We start from the raw sequence: 18,401 nt of genomic DNA on the forward strand, positions 1-18,401 counted from the left end.
TCTTTTAGGATTTGAAATAGCTCAACTGCAATTCCATCACCCCCACTAGTTTTGCTCATAGTTATGCTTCTTAAGGCCCTCTTGACTTCACATTTCAGGATGTCTAGCCCTAAGTGAGTGATCACACCATCGTGGTTATCTGGGTCATTAATATCTTTATTGTATAGTTCTTCTATATATTCTTTCAACCTCTTCTTAATATATTCTACTTCTTTTATGTCCATGCCATTTCTTTCTTTTATTTGACCCATCTTTGCATGAAATGATCCTTCCCTACCTCTAATTTTCTTGAGCGGATCTCTGGTATTTCCCATTCTATTATGTTCCTCTCTTTCTTTGCACTGATCACGTAGGAAGGCTTTTTAAAAATATCTTCTTGCTGTTCTTTGGAACTCTGCTTTCAGATGGGTATGTCTTTCTTTTCTTGGAAGCCTTCTGCTTCCCTTCTTTTCTAAGTTATTTCTAAGGCATCCTCAGACAACCATTTTGCCTTTTTGCATTTCATTTTCTTGAGGATGGTCTTAATGAGTTTAGTACAGATCAAAAAACGAAGATCACTGCATCCAGTTCCTTTATTTCATTGCAAGTACATGGAGAAACAATGAAAACAGTGACAGACTTTATTTTCCTGGGCTCTGAAATCACTGCAGATAGTGACTGCAGCTGTGGAAAAAAAAAAAAAAAAAGACTCTTGCTCCTTGGAATAAAAGTTATGGAAAACCTTGACTGAATACTAAGAAGCAGAGACATTACTTTACGAGCAAAGGTCTGTATAGTCAAACCTATGGTTTTTCCAGAAGTCGTGAGAGGACATGAGAGTTGGACCAGAAAAAAGCTGAGCACCAAAAAATTGATGCTTTTGAACTGTGTTGTTGGACAAGATTCTTGAGAGTCCCTGGGACTGCAAGGAGATCCAACCAGTCCATCCTAAAGGAAATCAGTCCTGAATATTCATTGGAAGGACCGATGCTGAGGCTGAACCTCCAGTACTTTAGCCAATTGATGGGTTTAACTGACTCATTATAAAAGACCCTGATGCTGGGAAAGATTAAAGGCAGGAGGCAAAGGGTAATACAGAAGATGAAATTGTTTGGTGGCATCAGCAACTTGATGAACATGGGTTTGAGCAAGCTCTGGGAGTTAGTGATGGACAGGGAAGCCTGGTGTGCTGCACCCCATGATATAGCAAAGAGTGGAACATGACTGAGAGACTGAACTGAACTGATGTACAGAGGACAATCAGGGAGCAGGCAGAAGTCTTTAAGGAAGGGGGAAGGAACAATTCCTGGACAGCTGACAATGATGGGTCAGCAAGTGGTTTCAAGCTGGAGAAACTGTAGGGAAACAATTCTATGCCAGGAAACAATTCTAAACAATTACAATGCTATGTAAGAGAAAGGCAGGGTGGCAGTGCTGGGATTTCCCAGAGGACAAGATCCCTGTTCTACTAAACTTTATCAATGCTCAATATTGTTAGGTGTTTGGAAACATGAGTTTTGTTTTGGAAGTGGTAGAACAATATTCAATGGAAAGACTGAGGCTGAAGTTTAAGCTCCAACACTTAGGCCATCTGATGTGAAGTCCCAGCTTATTGGAAGAGGCGCTGATGCTGGGAAAGATTGTGAGCAGAAGGAGACAGAATAACAGGGTGAGATTGTGTGATGGCATCACCGACTCAAAGGACATGAGTTTGAGGAAACTCTGGGAAATAGTGAAAGACAGGGAAGCCTTCTTTGTTGCCAAACATGTAATCACACAGAGTCAGACATGACTTAGCAACTGAATAATACCAATGAGGACACAGAGTCCAATGAAGGCTCTGGTCCTGGTTGGAGTGGAGAAAGATTTAGGTGGAAGGGGAGGTTTCCCATCCTCTGTTGCAGGTCCTTGAATCCAAGGTAAGGAGCAAAAGATTTTGAATGTGTTACCAAACATTGTTTTCTAAAAAAAACAAGAAAACTGTCTTCTGTGTGAAAGAGAGCTTTGACTGAGTTTGTTCTCTAAATTTTACTGAGGTATTTGAAAAGGATCAGGGGTGGGCTGAGTCTGCAAAAACTAGGTGACCAGCTGCTGGAGGGTGAGACTTGTGGTAGACATTCTGCACTAGATGGAAAACGAATCCAGAAAAAGTGTCCCTTCTGGAGTGTGCATGCCAATGTATCACATTGTTTCAGCAGATCACTTCAATGTTGTTTTGGGCAAGCTATGTAGAATGGGTGGTTTGCTTTTCTCCATTCCTGTGGGTAGTTAGATGGCTAAATGTCTGGTTACCTAATTGGATGGTTGGAATCATGTTTGGGAAAGAAAACTAGATCAGCTCCACACATATTTCATCCTTAAACAGCAAGCATAGGAAGATTTCTAAGGTAACGGTAGGTAATTTAAACATGAGGGGCCAAATGGGGACAGTTTCATTTAACAGGCTGAGATTGGACTGTACCGGTTGCCATAGTTGTTGCTATGACAAGAAGCCATCGCAGCTACTTGCTATGCTGGAGATGTGGGAAACTGAAAAGAGACCAAAAGTGTTACAACTCTCCTTGCAATGTGATTTCAGGCTAAAAGTAGTTGACAAGGAAAGGCTGACTGGTAAGGCTGAGGAAGGGAGTAATATGAGCCAGTAATCATTAGCTTTTCTGGGACCCCAGAAAACAGAAGCATCAGCTCAGTCAGAGTTCTGTGTCATGGTTCAGAGATAGATGTCATTTGGCTTGAATCAATAGTTAGCCTTGGGGACGGCAGCCATAACTTCTAAACAGAAGATTTCCTTCTTCCAAAGTGGGAGAATAATTAATATTTGTTCCAGAATCAGGAACACAGAAAGCCCTCTCAGGGCCACTTGCTCTTTGCAGGCACACATGCATTCTAGAAGGTGGAATTATCATCATGGTGCCCAATTTCCAGATGAGAAAACTGAGGTTAAGGGACTTGATCCAGGTCACACAGCTAAGCACATGAAAAGCCAAGCACAAACCCAGGGTAACAGTCCTCAAATTGTGTGTTTTTGCTCCACACCCACTGGGAGTGGTGGGTGGTTATGTGGCAACAATGCTTAGGCAGAAGCAAGCAGTATTCAGGCTTAAACTGAAGTAAGTAAGGAAAACCAGTAGAACATTTGATGACCTAAATCAAATCTCTTATCAATTTATAGTGAAGATGAAAAATAGGTTCAAGGGAATAGGCCTGGTAGCTTGAAGAACTATGGGTGGAGGTTTGTAACATTGTATGGGAGTTGCTCACAAAAACAATCCCCAAGAAAAACAAATGTGAGTAGGAAAAGGGGTTGCCTGAGGAGGCCTTAAAAACAGCTGAGAAAATAAGAGAAGTGAAAGGCAAAAGAGAAAGGGAAAGATATACTCAATGGAAAGCAGACTTCCAGAGAATAGCAAGGGGATATAAGAAAGTCTTCATAAGTGAACACTGTAAGAATTAGAGGAATATAATAGAATTGTAAAGAGTATAGATTGCTTCAAGAAAATTGGAGCTACCAGAACAACACTTCATGCAAGGATGGGCACAATAAAGGACAGAAAAGTCAAAGACCTAACAGAAGCAAATGAGATTAGAAGATGTACCAAGATTGCACAGAAGAACTGTATGAGAACGGTCATAATGACCGGGATAGGGATGATGTTTGGGTCACTCATTTAAAGCCAGATATACTGGAGTATGAAGTCAAGTGGGCCTTAGGAAGCATCACTATGAACAATGTTAGGAGAGGTGATGGAATTCCAGTTGAGCTGTTTAAAAATCCTAAATAATGAGGCTGTAAAAGTGTTGCATTCAATATTTCAGCAAATTTTGAAAACACAGCAGTGGATACAGTGCTGGAAAATATCACTTTTCATTCCAATCCAAAAAAAGGCAATTCCAAAGAGTGTTCAAACTATCATACAATTGCTCTTATCTCACTTGCTAGCAAGGTAATGTTCAAAGTCCTTCAAGCTAAGCTTCAACACAGCATGAACAGAAAACTTCTAGATGTACAAACTGGTTTGAGGAACCAGAGATCAAATTGCCAACATCCATTGGATCATAGAGAAAGAAAGGGAATCCCAGAAAATATTTCCGTCTGCTTCACTGACTATGCTAAAGCCTTTCACTGTGTGGACCACAACAAACTGCAGAAAATTCTTAAGGAAATGGGAATACCAAATCGCCTTACCTGTCTCCTGAAAAGTCTGTATGTAGCTCAAAATGCAGCAGTTAGAATCAGACATGGAACAACTGAAAGATTTACAGCTGGGAAAGAAGAGTGACAACGTTTACATTCTCACTCTGGTTATGTAACTTCTATATAGGATACATCATTCAATATGCTGGACTGCATAAATCCAAAGCTGGAAATAAGATTGCTGGAAGAAATATAAACATCCACAGATATGAAGATGACACTGCCCTAATAGCAGAAAGCCAAAAAGAACTAAAGAGCCTCTTAGAAAGAGAGATGCAAAAACTCACTTAAAACTCAACATTTAAAAAAATTCACAAAAATATACTCAACATTCATGGCGTCCTGTCACACTGCTTCATGGCATATAGATGAGGGAAAAGTGGAAACAGTGGGAGATTTTGTTTTCTTGGGCTCCAAAACCACTATGGACCTTGACTGCAGCCACAAAATTAAAAGACACTTGCTCCTTGGAAGGAAGAAAGGCTATGAAAAACCTGGACAGTGTATTAAAAACCAGAGACTCACTTTGCTATAGAGGTCTGCAGTGTCACAGCTATGATTTTGCCAGTAATCAGGTACAGATGTGCGATCTGGACCATAAGAAAGGGTGAATGGCAAAAAACTGAGCTTTTGAACTGTGGTGCTTGAGAAGATTCTTGAGAGTCCCTTATACAACAAGGAGATTAAACCAGTCAATCTGAAAGGAAATCAACCTGTGACCCCTGCTGTCTCAGCTGAGGCATCTACTGAGGCCCTTCAGATGGGAAGAACAGATGCTTCCACTGCAAAAGAGCCTAACCATGGCAGCTCCAAGCAAATAGTTTGTAGCTCCACCCCTGGAAGAAGCTCAGAAAGGCTGAATTCTCTGCGTACCCTGGGTCCCCTGTTACATGCATTGCATACATGCATTGGAGGACAAGGAAGGGGCATTCTGGGCCCTGGAGAAGGCGCATGGCTCAGGAATCCACTGGGGCAAATGCTTACCAAGTAGGACTGGAAAGGACAGAACTGGCATATGTGGCAGAGAGCTGGTGACTGGGGTGTGGGAACAAGAGGGAACCATCTCTGCATGAAGTACCTCACCCAAAATCCCCTGGAGGACAAGCCCAGTGATAAGATCATCCGAGATGGGATGAAGAGAGTCTATTTCATTACTCCTTATAATTCCTCTGAATGAGGAGGTGGTGGAGTTGGTGGGTCATCACAAACTCTTCCATGGCCTAGAGTATCTACCAGTCATTATCCTTGGGGCTGCCTCTCCCCAGCTTCAGTCATGTAGTTCTGGGGGAAATTGACAATCATGTGTGTGGCTGGGTCAGAGCCAGAGACCATGCAAAGCCAGTCATAAGACCCTATGTCCCTGCCAGGATGGATGATCTGGGGCTGTCTGTATATGTGACTTGAGGTGGGTCATTCATAGAACACCCTTGAACTCTGATATTTGCAATCTTCTTTCCTTACTAGGTGATGCTTTTGGGATTTAAAGCCCTAGGGCAGGTAGCTTGGACTCCCTCACTAGGTGTAGAAGCCTTAAGGAAGAAAGTGGTCAGGCTGGGACCATCAAAGAAGAGGGAAGGGAAAGAGCGAAGGTGAGAGAGAATTGATGACTTCTGATTTCTTGGGCTGAGATATTTGTATTTGTATCTGATTCTTCTGTCCTGAATTCCCAGAATCATCTCAGTGAGTCTCCCTTTTCCTTGAAGCCAGTTGGAGTAGGGCTTCTCTCCATTTTGATTCAGACTTGGTTCTAGATCCTTCACTCCCAGACACAAACAGAGGCAACCGTTTGTGTCCACACCACTAAGAGTGAAACCCTTTATTCTTTACTGAGAATAGGGTGTGCAGATCACCAAATACAGTTCACCAGCATCCTGGGAAGTAGTGCTTAAAGTGTGAGTGAGTGTGTGTTAGGAGTCGCCTTACTGATACCTGAACCACTCCAAGCATTTACACTACCCATGCCAGGCCAATCCTGTCATTTCCTCAATCAAAGACGGAAAAATACAGCCTCCGGAAGACATAACCCAGGATCCAGGTCTCTTTAGATGAACTCACTTTGTTCTGTTCAAAGGTTGTGTAGCAGTGTCTTCTAGAATCCTGGGGGTGCCGAACACACACCAGTTAGCATGAGCCCTTACCAGTGACTCTCCCCAATATCCAGACTCAGCACAATTCTTTGTTTTATTTCCCTCTTTTGGTAAGTATCAAGGGGTTTTCTCAGCAGCAGGGGATATGAGAGTTCATCCAAAACCAAAGAGGCCCAAGACATGTTGCCATGAGGAAGGGTGTGGTGAGTGGAGGACTGGGAGTTGGGGAAACAGAGGAATGAAAAACAACAAAGTCCTACTGTAGAGCATAAGGAATTATATTCAATATTCAGTGATAAACCACATGAAAAAGAATAAGAAAAAATATATTTTTATGTGTATAGCTGAGTCACATTGCTGTGCAGGAGAACTTAATGCAACACTGAAGAGTAGCCACACTTCAATATAATTATTTAGAAAAGAAAAAGTGTGTCCATAGTTCCCCTCACTCCCTGTTTCTTTTCTTCTGGCTACTGCTCTTTTTTTTTTTTCTCTTCAGAGAATGTGAGTTCTCCTCCTGCATCAGCACAATCCATACTTTATTAAAAAACTTTATTTTGTATTGGAGTATAGCTAATTAACAATATTCTGAGTTTCAGGTGGAAAGTAAAGGGACTCAACTCTATGTATCTGGGTATCCTGGTCTGAAAGACACCCCTCCCATCCAGGCTGTCATATAACTGAGCGGAGTTCCTTGTGCTACACAGCAACTCATTGTTGGTTATCCATCTTAAATAGAGCTGTGCCCACAACACGTTCTTGAAGACTTAACTCAGGAAATCTGAGAAGCCTCCTTCGGCCCACACTCACCCTCTTTGACCACTCCAGGCTTGGGTGGGTAAAGTACTCTGGTTCCCCATCCCCACTGGTCAGTCCATAGCCCTCATCACCCCTAGTAAGTCCCCAGTACCCCAGTGCAGACCACCTTGAGATGCCATTTGCATGGAATCCAGTGCAGTTTTGCCCAGCACCAAGCAACCCTCCATATGGCTCAATGAGTTTGTGGTTTTAGAATTCCTGAAATTTCCTCTCTTCCTCAAATCCTTCTTTTAGCCCATCAGCCTGCTCTGAACTCTCACAGGGAGCTGACATGAAGCCTCCACCCTGTGCCGGGGCTGAGCAGTCACTGTGCACCCTTTATTCACCTTAGTATCCAACATCACACAGAGGTGTCAGGTACCCCAACTCACAAAGGAGGCACCTAGCCAGAACAAGGGAAAGACACAGCCAACAACTAGGCTGACCATGTAATTTATCTTCCAAACCAGGAAAACTGTGAGAAGGGAAGGGAGACTGTTAACTTATGCTGGGAAATCACACTGGGACTGTCCCCAGCCATTCTCCTTGTAACATGGCCTATTTCAGGGACTGCTAGAGCTGACTTTCATGTTCTTGCATCTAAGGGTTCAGATTGAATCGAAGCTCATATTGGACTGTGAACCTTAGTGTTCCCCTCTCCCTGACTCCCACCATGCCAGCATGGTATGGCGTCTCCACATTTATTTCTGGAAGATCAGTGTCCCACACGGCCCTTTACTCTCAAGTGATTGGTTTTGTGGGAGGCACTGGCCCAGCCACAGGGCTCAGCAGCATCTGCAATGGTGTGACATGGCCTCCAGAGGGCGCCCTCCTCCCAGCAGCAGCCCAAGGGTTCCTTCAAGCTCCAGTTTGAGAACAAACCCTCAGTATTGGCCCCTCACCTTGAGGATGTAGGCTCGATCTGGCACTGGGTAGTTGATGCCTTTGATGGTGAAGATAATATAGGCCAGGGTATTGACTGCAGAACATGAAACGTAGTGCTGTTAGAGAGAGAGGGAGAGAGGTTGGCCCTGGAGATTCTTCTTGTGCGTGGAGACTGGGAGTGACCCTGGCGCATGAGCCTTCACCTTGGAACCCCGTGGTGTGGCACCAATGAGCTTCTGTATGTTATTGACCAGTGTACTTGGGCCTTCAATCACTGATGTCCCAGTGTCAAAAATGGCGTGGCAGCCACCAGAACAAGCAATAACCTTTCTTTTCATGGAGATGCTGAGAGACAATGGAAGAAAGCCGGCATCAAGTTCACTCTGAGTCTCCCCAGAGTTGCCCCCTTCCCGAATGTCTCCTAAACAGCACTTCATCTTTTGCCCTCTTTCCTTTGCTCTCGACACAGCACCTTTCTTGACATCCTTGAATGCAGTATTTGAATACACCAGGATCTTTTGTACCTTGACACAAGCTGATCTTTCTTCCTAGAAGACTCCACTCCACTTTGACTAGCAAATTTCTTCTCATCTTCCAGGTTACACCTTAATTGTATTGTTTTTGGGAAGTCTTTCCCCTGGTGCTTATCAGTCTCCTGACTTGGTCACTCTCTGTAGAATCTTCCATACGTCTGCTGCTGCTTTTGCTGCTAACTCACTTCAGTCGTGTCCGACTCTGTGGGACCTCATAGAGGGCAGCCCACCAGGCTCCACCATCCCTGGGATTTCCCAGGCAAGAGTACTGGAGTGGGTTGCAATTGCCCTCTCCCCCTCATGTCTAGCATGTACCAAAGTCAAAATTCACTATGTGGGTGAGTCACTTCATGTACCTCTGCCTTCTTAGATGTGAGGGCAAGTTTTATTCTCCTTGCCTCCCTAAAGTGTCTGGCACACAGTGGATGCCCAATGCTTCTCTGTTCAATGAGTGAATGAAGACTGAGAAACAATAAGGAACCTCCAGAGAGCTGTATCTGGTGGGGAACAAATAACGGGTCACACACAGAGTGAAGATGTAGATTTGTAGGGGCAGCAGATTTTCAGAGTAGGGGGAGAGAGGGGCTCCTCTGGAAGAGGGTGTCTCCCAGCACTGCTCCTACAACCAGCTCAGACCCTGAGACCCTGGCCAGGAAATACATGACTAGCCCACAGAAACTCCAAAGGACAGATCAGCTTTTGTCTGAGGGTATCACACAGAATACTGTCAATTATGCCTCTTGTCCTCAGGTCACTCCTGGATCCCACCTACCTGATTCTCTGTTATAGCCCCTCCCACTGCATGCCCAAGAATGTGCGGTGTCTTTTTTATTAGATGTTTTCATGTCTTAAGACTGCAGCCAACCTCTCTCCACTGCTAGGTAGCTGCTCCCTAAAAAAACCAGTTTTCCCCATTTTCTCATGGCTGTCCCTGATTTAAAATGACATTTACATGTACTGAGAACTTCTTATGTCCTATGTAGCCCTGGACATTTGGTCATCTTATCATAACTCTGTTCAGGCTGGAGAAATTCTTCCTGATCCTCTGTTCACCACACTGTAGAGCCCTCTAACCATGCTCCCCACCTCAAAGGGCAGTGGGTGCAGCACTCTCCAAGCGGAACAGACCTGTCTTGACCCTTTCAGGACCCCGGTCAGAGCCTTGCTCAGAAGGCCTGGGGATTATTAACCCATGGGTTGTTTGTGTATTTGTGTGTGTGTGTTTGTATATGTCTCTGTGTGTGCTTGTGTGTCTCTGACTAGCTATTCATGTTTTTATGTGTCTCTGGGTATGTTTATATGTGTCTGCTTGTGTGTTTCCATTTGTCTGTGTGTCTGTCTGTGTTCTTGTGTGTGGCGTATATGTCTGTATGACTGTGTGTCTGAGAATGCATTTGTGTGTGTCTTCCTGTGTCCATGAAAATTAGTGGGAGCATCACTTGGGCTGACCTTCAGAGGGAGAGGCTTACCAGTCCATGTGTACAATCCAGTCGCCCACTTGGATCAATGGTACCCAGTTGAGCTCTCCCTCATAGTAGCATTCGTCCACCCCACCAAACATCACCACACTGCCCTCCTGCTTGTATCTGTAGAGACAAGTGTTGGGGGAACCCCTGGGAGACAGTAACAACAGCACTGTCTGAGAGCTGTGCTTGTTCACCCATCAAGGCCCTAATAAGGTCCCCATATACAGATGCAGAAATAGCACCTAGGAGAGACTGAGATCCAGAGTAAGGTCTGTTACTGGCTAATGAGTGGCACAGAGGAGGTTAGAAGCTGAATCACTTGGCTGGGCTCCACCCACTATGTCTTCTGAAGACTCCCTAGACCCCCAGCAACCTGAGTGCTCAGACACCCTCAGAGGACAGGGTGCTGAAGTGTTTGGATTTCCCCTTGTCCACCATGTCATTTTTCAGGAAAATCAAGGCCTGGGAGTTCTAAGGGTGTGGGTTCAGGTCACCCTGAGCTGGCTCCACTGGCCTGTGACCTATTCTGTCCAAAGGGCCCCACACTCAGAAGGGACCCCACCTCTACTCTCCCTGTCTTGAAATGCCTAATATTTCTTGAACAAGGGGGTCCTACACTTTTGTGTCCCACACTTTTGTTTCTCACTGGCTCCTACAAATTGGGTAGCTGGTCCTGGGCTCCCAGTGGAATGTTAATGAGGAAGAAAAGATATCCAAAATAATTCTTCTTCTTTCCTTATCAAATTCATAAGCAAATCATATTGCTTTTTCCTTCAACTTGTTTCCTGTTGCCTTCCATTAGCCTTCCTCCTCACTCACTCCCCTAGACCATTTTGCCTTGAGCCCAGTAGTAGAGTTGTGTTCCAATAAAATTTTATTTATAAAAGCCAGGGGTGAAGCCAGTTGGACCCTGGGGCCATAGTTATCTGTGTTAGATTATCACTCAGGATACTTCTTTATCAAGTGTTCTATAATTTTCATGCAACTGAAAGCATCTTATAGCTAATTTGGAGAAAGGGACTGTCCATCTCAGACTTACTTGCTCAAGTAGAAGGCAAAAACAGGATCAGAAATGGCACCTTGATTCTTCAGCTTGTCAAAGATGGGGATGGCTCCAGAGGAGGATATGTTTGGGTAGTTCAAGCCCAAGATGCCATCAAAAGGTATACCATCAAACCCGTATTCCACCAGGCTTAGACTGAACAGCTGGTCAGTGCTTACAAGGTCCCCAATCTGTGGGAGAGAAGGGTGTTCCCACTTATAGATACGTGAAGAGGGGCTAGGACTGGGCAGGGGTGCATTGCCATTAGATGCTCAGAGAATAATTGAAGCTGGGCTCTGTCCTTGGTGGCCCACCGACAGTTAGATCAAGCTGGGAGGGAAATTTGGGTTCCATTTGTGAGAGGCTGTGAATTTTAAAATATCTGCCCCTCTGAAAAACACCACCCATGTGAGCCAAATTGGCCTCGTGGATTCTGTACAGGTGGTGTGACCAAGAGTCAGGCCAGGTCCCACTGGTGCCACTTTATAGAAAAAACAATCAAGAGCAAGAGCGCCTTCTCTTTGGCATCACTGTGACCTAATGACAGGAATGGACTGCATTCTTTGTAATGTACTTTGGATTCTGCATCTGCCCAGGAAGACAGAAGCCAAAAACACAATATTGCTTGTAGGGTTCTATGAAATTACTGCCTGGAGAATTCACTTTTAGGGGTATGTGTATGTTTCTGTGAGTGTGTATGAGGGAGAAAGAGAGAGAGGGGGGCAACTCAAGTATTTTGGGGGAGGCAGGCCATAGGTTTATTAGACGCTCAAGGGTCCTCTAGAGTGAGAACTCATTTTTCAGGCCCCTTGACTTCTCAGGCCCCCAGTTTTCAACTCTGGATACTTGAAGCCCTTGACTGCCCCCAGGGTCCACAAATCAGTTTTATCCTGTCCCCAAATACCCCACAGTAACTTCAGTCCTGAAAAGCCAGCCTAACTCCACCATTTACCACATGTGTGACCTCAGCAAGGCCCTTGCTGTATGCACCTCAGTTTTCTCATATGTTTCATGAGCTAATCAGAGTAACTGCTGTGTGGGGTCATTGCAGGATTAAACCAGTTATCACCTGAAAGTGCCTGGAACAGTCTGTGAATATAAAAGTGGGTTCCTTTATCCCTTCTTCTCGTTCCCAGCAAAATGAACCTTGAACTGCTCATAGGCAGAGGAGCTTCAAGTCCAAACCTCAAGCCACTTCCTGGGTTAGCTAACTTGTTTGCTCATGTGTACCATGGGCCCTGCCTCCCCAGAGACATGACCCTGTGGATAAGATGGCCAATATCTATAGGAGTTAGGCTAGGAAGGGTCCTGCCAGATGATCCTGCATCTGTTTTGCAAGCAGTGGTAACTCCATAGCCAGTCCTGACTCAGCATTTTTTACACTGTTCCCCGAACTGTGTCACGAACAACAATTCCTTTAATTCTCCCAGATGTGTAGGTGATGATGAAGGTCTTATTGGTAGGCCAGATGGTGGAAGACTGAAGATGTCTGAACCTAACATGTATAGCTGCAGACACAAGAGATGAGTGTCATCAGGTGTCAAGGGTGGAAACATGGTGGCAGGGCAAGTGAAGGATGGTCCAGGTACAGGGTGTCTGTACTCACAACAGGTTGGACTAGTGCAAAAGTCGGAGGGCACCCACAAGTCAGATGAGCCTGTGTCAAAGACAACCTGGAATTCCTGAGGGGGTGCTCCAATGGTGATGTTACCCATGTACAGCATCTACAGGGAGAAGGAAGGACTGGGTTAGTGCAGAACTGGCTACCCTCTATTCCCACACTGATGCCTCCCTCTGGGTGTCACATATCTCTTGAGATCACTTTCTAACCACCGTGCAGCTCACAGACTTTGGTCACCGAGGTATCTGCATTTGATATATTTTTCCTGCGCTACATTGTATGCAGGATATTGATTCTATCACCAGGCGTTGAAGTAGTACCTCCTGCATGGAAAGCCCAGAGGCATAACCACTGGGCCTCCAGGACCACTGGACACTCAGGGAAGTCCTGGTGCCTTCATTTGAGAAGCTCTGTAGTCTCTTCAAGCCCAGCCTTAGCACCCACTTCTCCAGGAGGTCTTCTTGGTCAACCCCAGCCACTCCCTCTAAACTCAGACCACATCCAATCAACAGCACACAGTTGACCTTTTCATTTGACATGTATTTACTCTTTGCCTATCTCTCAGGCTGGCATGGGCATTTTTGAAGACATCTTGAAGACAAAATAAGTCCTTTTTCTTATCTAAAAACAGGAAACAAAATAATTCTTATGGCCATACTCAGAATACAGGTTCAGTAACTTTTTCCTGCTGTGGTTCTTGCATCTGTGGAAACTGAATTCCTCTACCTGGAGATTCACAGTTGCTTTGCAGTTGATTCCACCTTTTGATCAGTGACGATTAACTCTTCATCTATAACTGAGTGGCTCACTTAGTTCAGAAGGAACAATCACCCTCAAACTAATGACACATCTTTGACACAGAAATGGATGTTTACATGCCACCTGGTAATTGCCGGGCCCAGTCACAAAGACCAACATTTGAGGATGAGAGTGCCTTCTCCTCTGGGTGGGGTCCCTCTTTTCCAGTGTCTCTGCCTCCTGCAGGAACCCCAACCCCAACATCCCTCCTGGCATCTCCAGATGAGCCCAAGTGCTAGGCTAGAGCCAACAGTGGGTGCTGTGGAGCACCATCCTCCCAAAATACTCACATCCATAATGTTCCTTAGCGAGAGAGTAGTTAGATTTGAGTCACGAAAAGAAATCTGGGACAGTCTATAAGCATGCTCCTTCAGGCAATTGTTCAGCGTGTTTTTTCCACTGACGGTATTTCTCACGGTCTTCACTCTCCTTAGAGGTATTCTTTCACCGAGCATTTGACAAAGAAAACAAAGAAGATGCTACAATTAGCTCTGAGTGTTTAGGTATAACTGTCATTGTAACAGCCCTGTATATTGTCTAATCATTTTATGAAGCACATTATTATCAGAATCTTATGCATATACCATGGCAAAGACATAGACTTCAATACAGGTTCTGTTCTGCAATCTTGGGTAAGATATATGACAATGTGTTGTCTCAATCTCCCCTTTGGTAAAATGGTGGACTGTAACAATACAAACCCTCCAAATAGAATACCTTGGGGATAGGTGAAGTGATGGATATAAGGTACCTGATAAATAGGAAGTCTCAGCAATTACAGCCATTAGCATTGTTGTTGTCATCAACTCATTCCTTCTTATAGAACCTCAAGGAAGGAGGTAGAAGGGGGACTCTTATCCTCTTTTACAAGGGAGCAATTTGAAATGCAAGAGGTTTTTGAGTTGGCTGTGGTCACACTGCTTGTCTGATATAAAACAGTGTAAAACAGTGTATCTTCTCCAAGTTGAAAGAGAAGAGAGAGTTGAAAGATGAATCCAAGATATAGGGAACAATAAGGGAAATTCAGAGGCTTGAGAAGGAAGCACGAGTCAAATGAAAAATTAAAAGAAAACAACACAAAGAGAAACACACTCCCAGTGACTTCCAAAGAGATGGAGAAATAAATGACAGTGATACAGAGATGCAGACATAGACCAGGAAAAAAGAGGACATGTTGAAAAAAATGTAGAAAAGTGCTATTCCACAGTACCACATTGACATCTTCATAGACTGTGCACTGAACAGTTGCAAGGAGTTGCATTTTCAATAGGTCATGATATGACTGGACCCCAAGATTTGTGCAACCCAAATCTACACCAAGACCTTGGGATCCACAGTTCCTATAGCAAGTTACTTATCCATAATAAAGAGTTGAACTTTAAGATTCTTAGGGAAATACTTCATTACCTTCTAAACCTGATGGGTGGAAGAATAATCAGATGAAAGAAAAATCCGAGAAAGGAATATGATGTGGCTTACAGTCCCCATACTTAGTTGACTATGCATTCTGAGAAGGCCACCAGCCCGAGGAGCACAAGCCACTTCATGTTTCTTTCCTGGCTCCAAGTAATCAGGGAACTTTGGGTTTGTAGCATGTAGTGGTGACCAGGAGCCCCTGGTTATATATGCTCTGACCTACCCTAGTTTTCTCCTTTAGGCCACTAAAAGATCTGGGAAAAAAAAAAAAAACTCTAGATAAAATCTTTACCTGCATCAGTGTCCTTGGCAAATGGCCTTTGAAGCTTTTCAGAATACAGAGAATTGAACTGTAATCTCTTCTTTGAAGCTTGGCTGGAAAATCAAACTGATCTGCATGGACATCTAAGAAGACAGAGAACCTTTCCTACTTGGAGAAAAAACAGCTAAGAACATCATGAAAATGGATACTAGGGGTGATGCTCGACACTCGTCATTTCATGTCATCTTCCTAGCCACTTCATGAAATATGCATTGCTGTCTTCGTTGGAGAGGAGATTACTAGGAGGATAAGTTGTCGAATGGCAAAGTGAAGACTTCAGGGATAGCCCAGGGACACACAACTGGCTTAGGTAGTGGGTCTAATGGCAGACATCAGGGGCACCTATGATGCCAGACTGCATCAAAGATTTAGGGCCGAGCAGTACTTCAATTGCATGGTTTCAGTATTGGAAGAAATGTCATATGCATCCTTAAGATATTTTATGTCATCCAACAACTGTACAAGGAAGAACTGTGTGCTAGGTTGTGGATTAAAGGCTTCAAAGTCAAAGTTGATCAAGACAAAAATAGTTATTAGCTCAAGAGAGCTAGAAGTCTAGTTCTCACAAATCCATGGCCCCAGGAGGCAGGAGATATGGTTCTAGGACTAGGTGGCCATGTTGGAATAGGGGCAGCACAAGCCTTACCACTGGGTGCAGCTTTTCCTCCACTTCACCCTTGCTGGAAAGCAGGCCAGATGGCCATGTTTTCAAGAGAATCAGAAGTTTGGATATTTATGTACAATCCACTGATTTTAATGTTAGCAACTAATATTATTTTTTCCCCCAAAAAAACAGTGGAATGAAATCTCCACAGCGATGTGTTGGAATCAGCCTTCAGTCTCTGCAGATTTTTGTTTCTGGCCTAGACTTGGGAGTGCAGTGGGGACAGAGAGGAATTTAGTTCATGTTGGTTGATTTTTAAAGAGACTGAATCCATCGTAAACATGCTGACTCATTGAAAAGATCCTGATATTAGGAAAGATTGAAGGCATGAGGAGAAGTGGAAGACAGAGGATGAGATGGGTGGATGGCATCACTAAGTCGATGGACATGAGCTTCAGCAAGCTCTGGCAGTTGGTGATGGATAGGGAAGCCTGGCATTCTGCAGTCTATGACTTTGCAAAAAGATGGACACAACTGAAGGACTGAACTGAACAAATTGAGAACAAAGACTAATTAATCTAATTGAATCAAGTTGTTGACTAGCTACCTATAACAACACATTACTTAAGTGGCTTTAAAATTCAGACTTATGAATCTACATGCAGAGTGGAATATCTTCTAAAGAAAAACAAAATATTGCCCATCAAAAACAAAACCAAAGAAAACCAAAAGAAAAAAAGGAAAGAAACCTGACACTATATTCAACAACTATATTCCCTTGGTATCTCTAATTTTCTTGAAGAAATCTCTAGTCTTTCCCATTCTATTGCTTTCCTCTATTTCTTTGCTTTGATCGCTGAGGAAGGCTTTCCTATCTCTCCTTGCTATTCTTTGGAACTCTGCATTCAAATGGGTATAGCTTTCCTTTTCTCATTTGCTTTTTGCTTCCCTTCTTTCACAGCTCTGCCTCCTCAGACAGCCATTTTTCTTTTTTGCATTTCTTTTTCTGGGGATGGTCTTATTCCTGTCTCCTGTACAATGTCCTGAACTTATGCCCATAGTTCATCAGGAACTCTGTCTATTAGATCTAGTCCCTTAAATCTATTTCTCACTTCCAGTGCATAGTCATAAGGGATTTGATTTAGGTCATACCTGAATGGTCTAGTGCTTTTCTCCACTTTCTTCAATTTCAGTCTGAATTTGGCAATAAGATGTTCATGATCTGAGCCACCGTCAGCTCCCAACTTGTTTTTGCAACTGTATAGAGCTTCTCCATTCTTGGCTGCAAAGAATATAATCATTCTGATTTGGTTCCAACCATCTGGTGATATCCATGTGCAGAGTTTTCTCCTGTGTTGTTGGAAGAGGTGTTTACTATGACCAGTGTGTTCTCTTGGCAGAACTCTTTTAGCCTTTGCTCTGCTTCATTCTGTACTCAAAGGCCAAATTTGCATGTTACTCCTGGTGTTTCTTGACTCCTACTTTGGCATTCCAGTCCCTATAATGAAAATGACATCTTTTTGGGTGTTAGTAATAGAAGGTCTTAAGTCTTCATAGAACTGTTCAACTTCAACTTTTTCAGTGTTACTTTCGGGGCATAGACTTGGATTACAGTGATATTGAATGGTTTGCCTTGGAAACAAACAGAGATCATACTGTCGTTTTTGAGATTGCATCCAAGTACTGCATTTCAACTCTTTTGTTGACTATGATGTCTACTCCATTTCTTCTAAGGGATTCCTGCCTACAGTAGTAGATATAATGGTCATCTGAGTCAAATTCACCCATTCCAGCCCACCTTAGTTCACTGATTCCTAGAATGTTTATGTTCACTCTTGCCATCTCCTCTTTGACCACTTCCAATTTGCCTTGATTCATGGACCTGACAGTCCGGGTTCCTATGCAATAGTGCTCTCTACAGCATTGAATCTTCCTTCTATCACCAGTCCCACCCTCAACGGGTGTTGTCTTTGCTTTGGCTCATCCCTTCATTCATTCTGGAGTTATTTCTCTACTGATCTGCAGTAAAAATTGGGCACCTACCAACCTGGGGGGTTCATCTTTCAGTGTCCTATCTTTTTGCCTTATCATACTGTTCATGGGGTTATCAAGGCAATAGTACTGAAGTGGTTTGCCATTCCCTTCTCCAGTGGACCACATTCTGTCAGACCTCTCCACCATGACCTGTCCATCTTGTGTGATCGCACATGGCATGGCTTAGTTTCTTGAGTTAAACAAGGCTGTGATCCGTGTGACAGATTGGCTAGTTGTCTGTGATTGTGGTTTCAGTCTGTCTGCCCTCAGATGCCCTCTCTCAGTGCCTACCATCTTACTTGGGTTTCTCTTACCTTGGACATGGGGTATCTCTTCACAGCTGCTCCAGCAAAGCAGAGCCGCTGCTCCTTACCTTGGTAGTAGGGTAGCTCCTCTTGGCTGCCACCCCTGATTTGGATGTGGGGAAGTTCCTCTCCACCACGCTTTGGCACTGACGTCGCAGCCACCATACATCTGCACCGCCATTGCAGCTGAGGCAAGCTATAATTCAACAACTTATTGTTCCACATATTGTTTCTGTTGTGACAGAATTGTAATATGTTAACAGGTAAAAGCAAGATAATAATTAAAACTAATGTTCTGAAGTCCTTTCAGTGGCTA

General features: G+C 43.9%; 1 protein-coding gene across 1 annotated transcript; it reads right to left on the bottom strand.

Moving 5' to 3' along the window:
• Positions 1–6,157: 6,157 nt before the first annotated feature.
• LOC112577671 (pregnancy-associated glycoprotein 1-like) lies at positions 6,158–14,999 on the bottom strand. Its single transcript, XM_045165837.1, has 9 exons — positions 14,899–14,999; positions 13,695–13,845; positions 12,592–12,709; positions 12,369–12,493; positions 10,983–11,176; positions 9,947–10,063; positions 8,148–8,289; positions 7,962–8,060; positions 6,158–6,271 (listed from the first exon to the last, which is right to left on the bottom strand). The coding sequence occupies exons 1-9, from the start codon at positions 14,997–14,999 to the stop codon at positions 6,158–6,160; spliced, it is 1,161 nt and encodes a 386-aa protein (XP_045021772.1).
• Positions 15,000–18,401: the final 3,402 nt, after the last annotated feature.

This window comes from Bubalus bubalis, chromosome 5 (genome assembly GCF_019923935.1).
Source record: "Bubalus bubalis isolate 160015118507 breed Murrah chromosome 5, NDDB_SH_1, whole genome shotgun sequence".
Taxonomy (NCBI): Eukaryota; Metazoa; Chordata; class Mammalia; order Artiodactyla; family Bovidae; genus Bubalus; species Bubalus bubalis.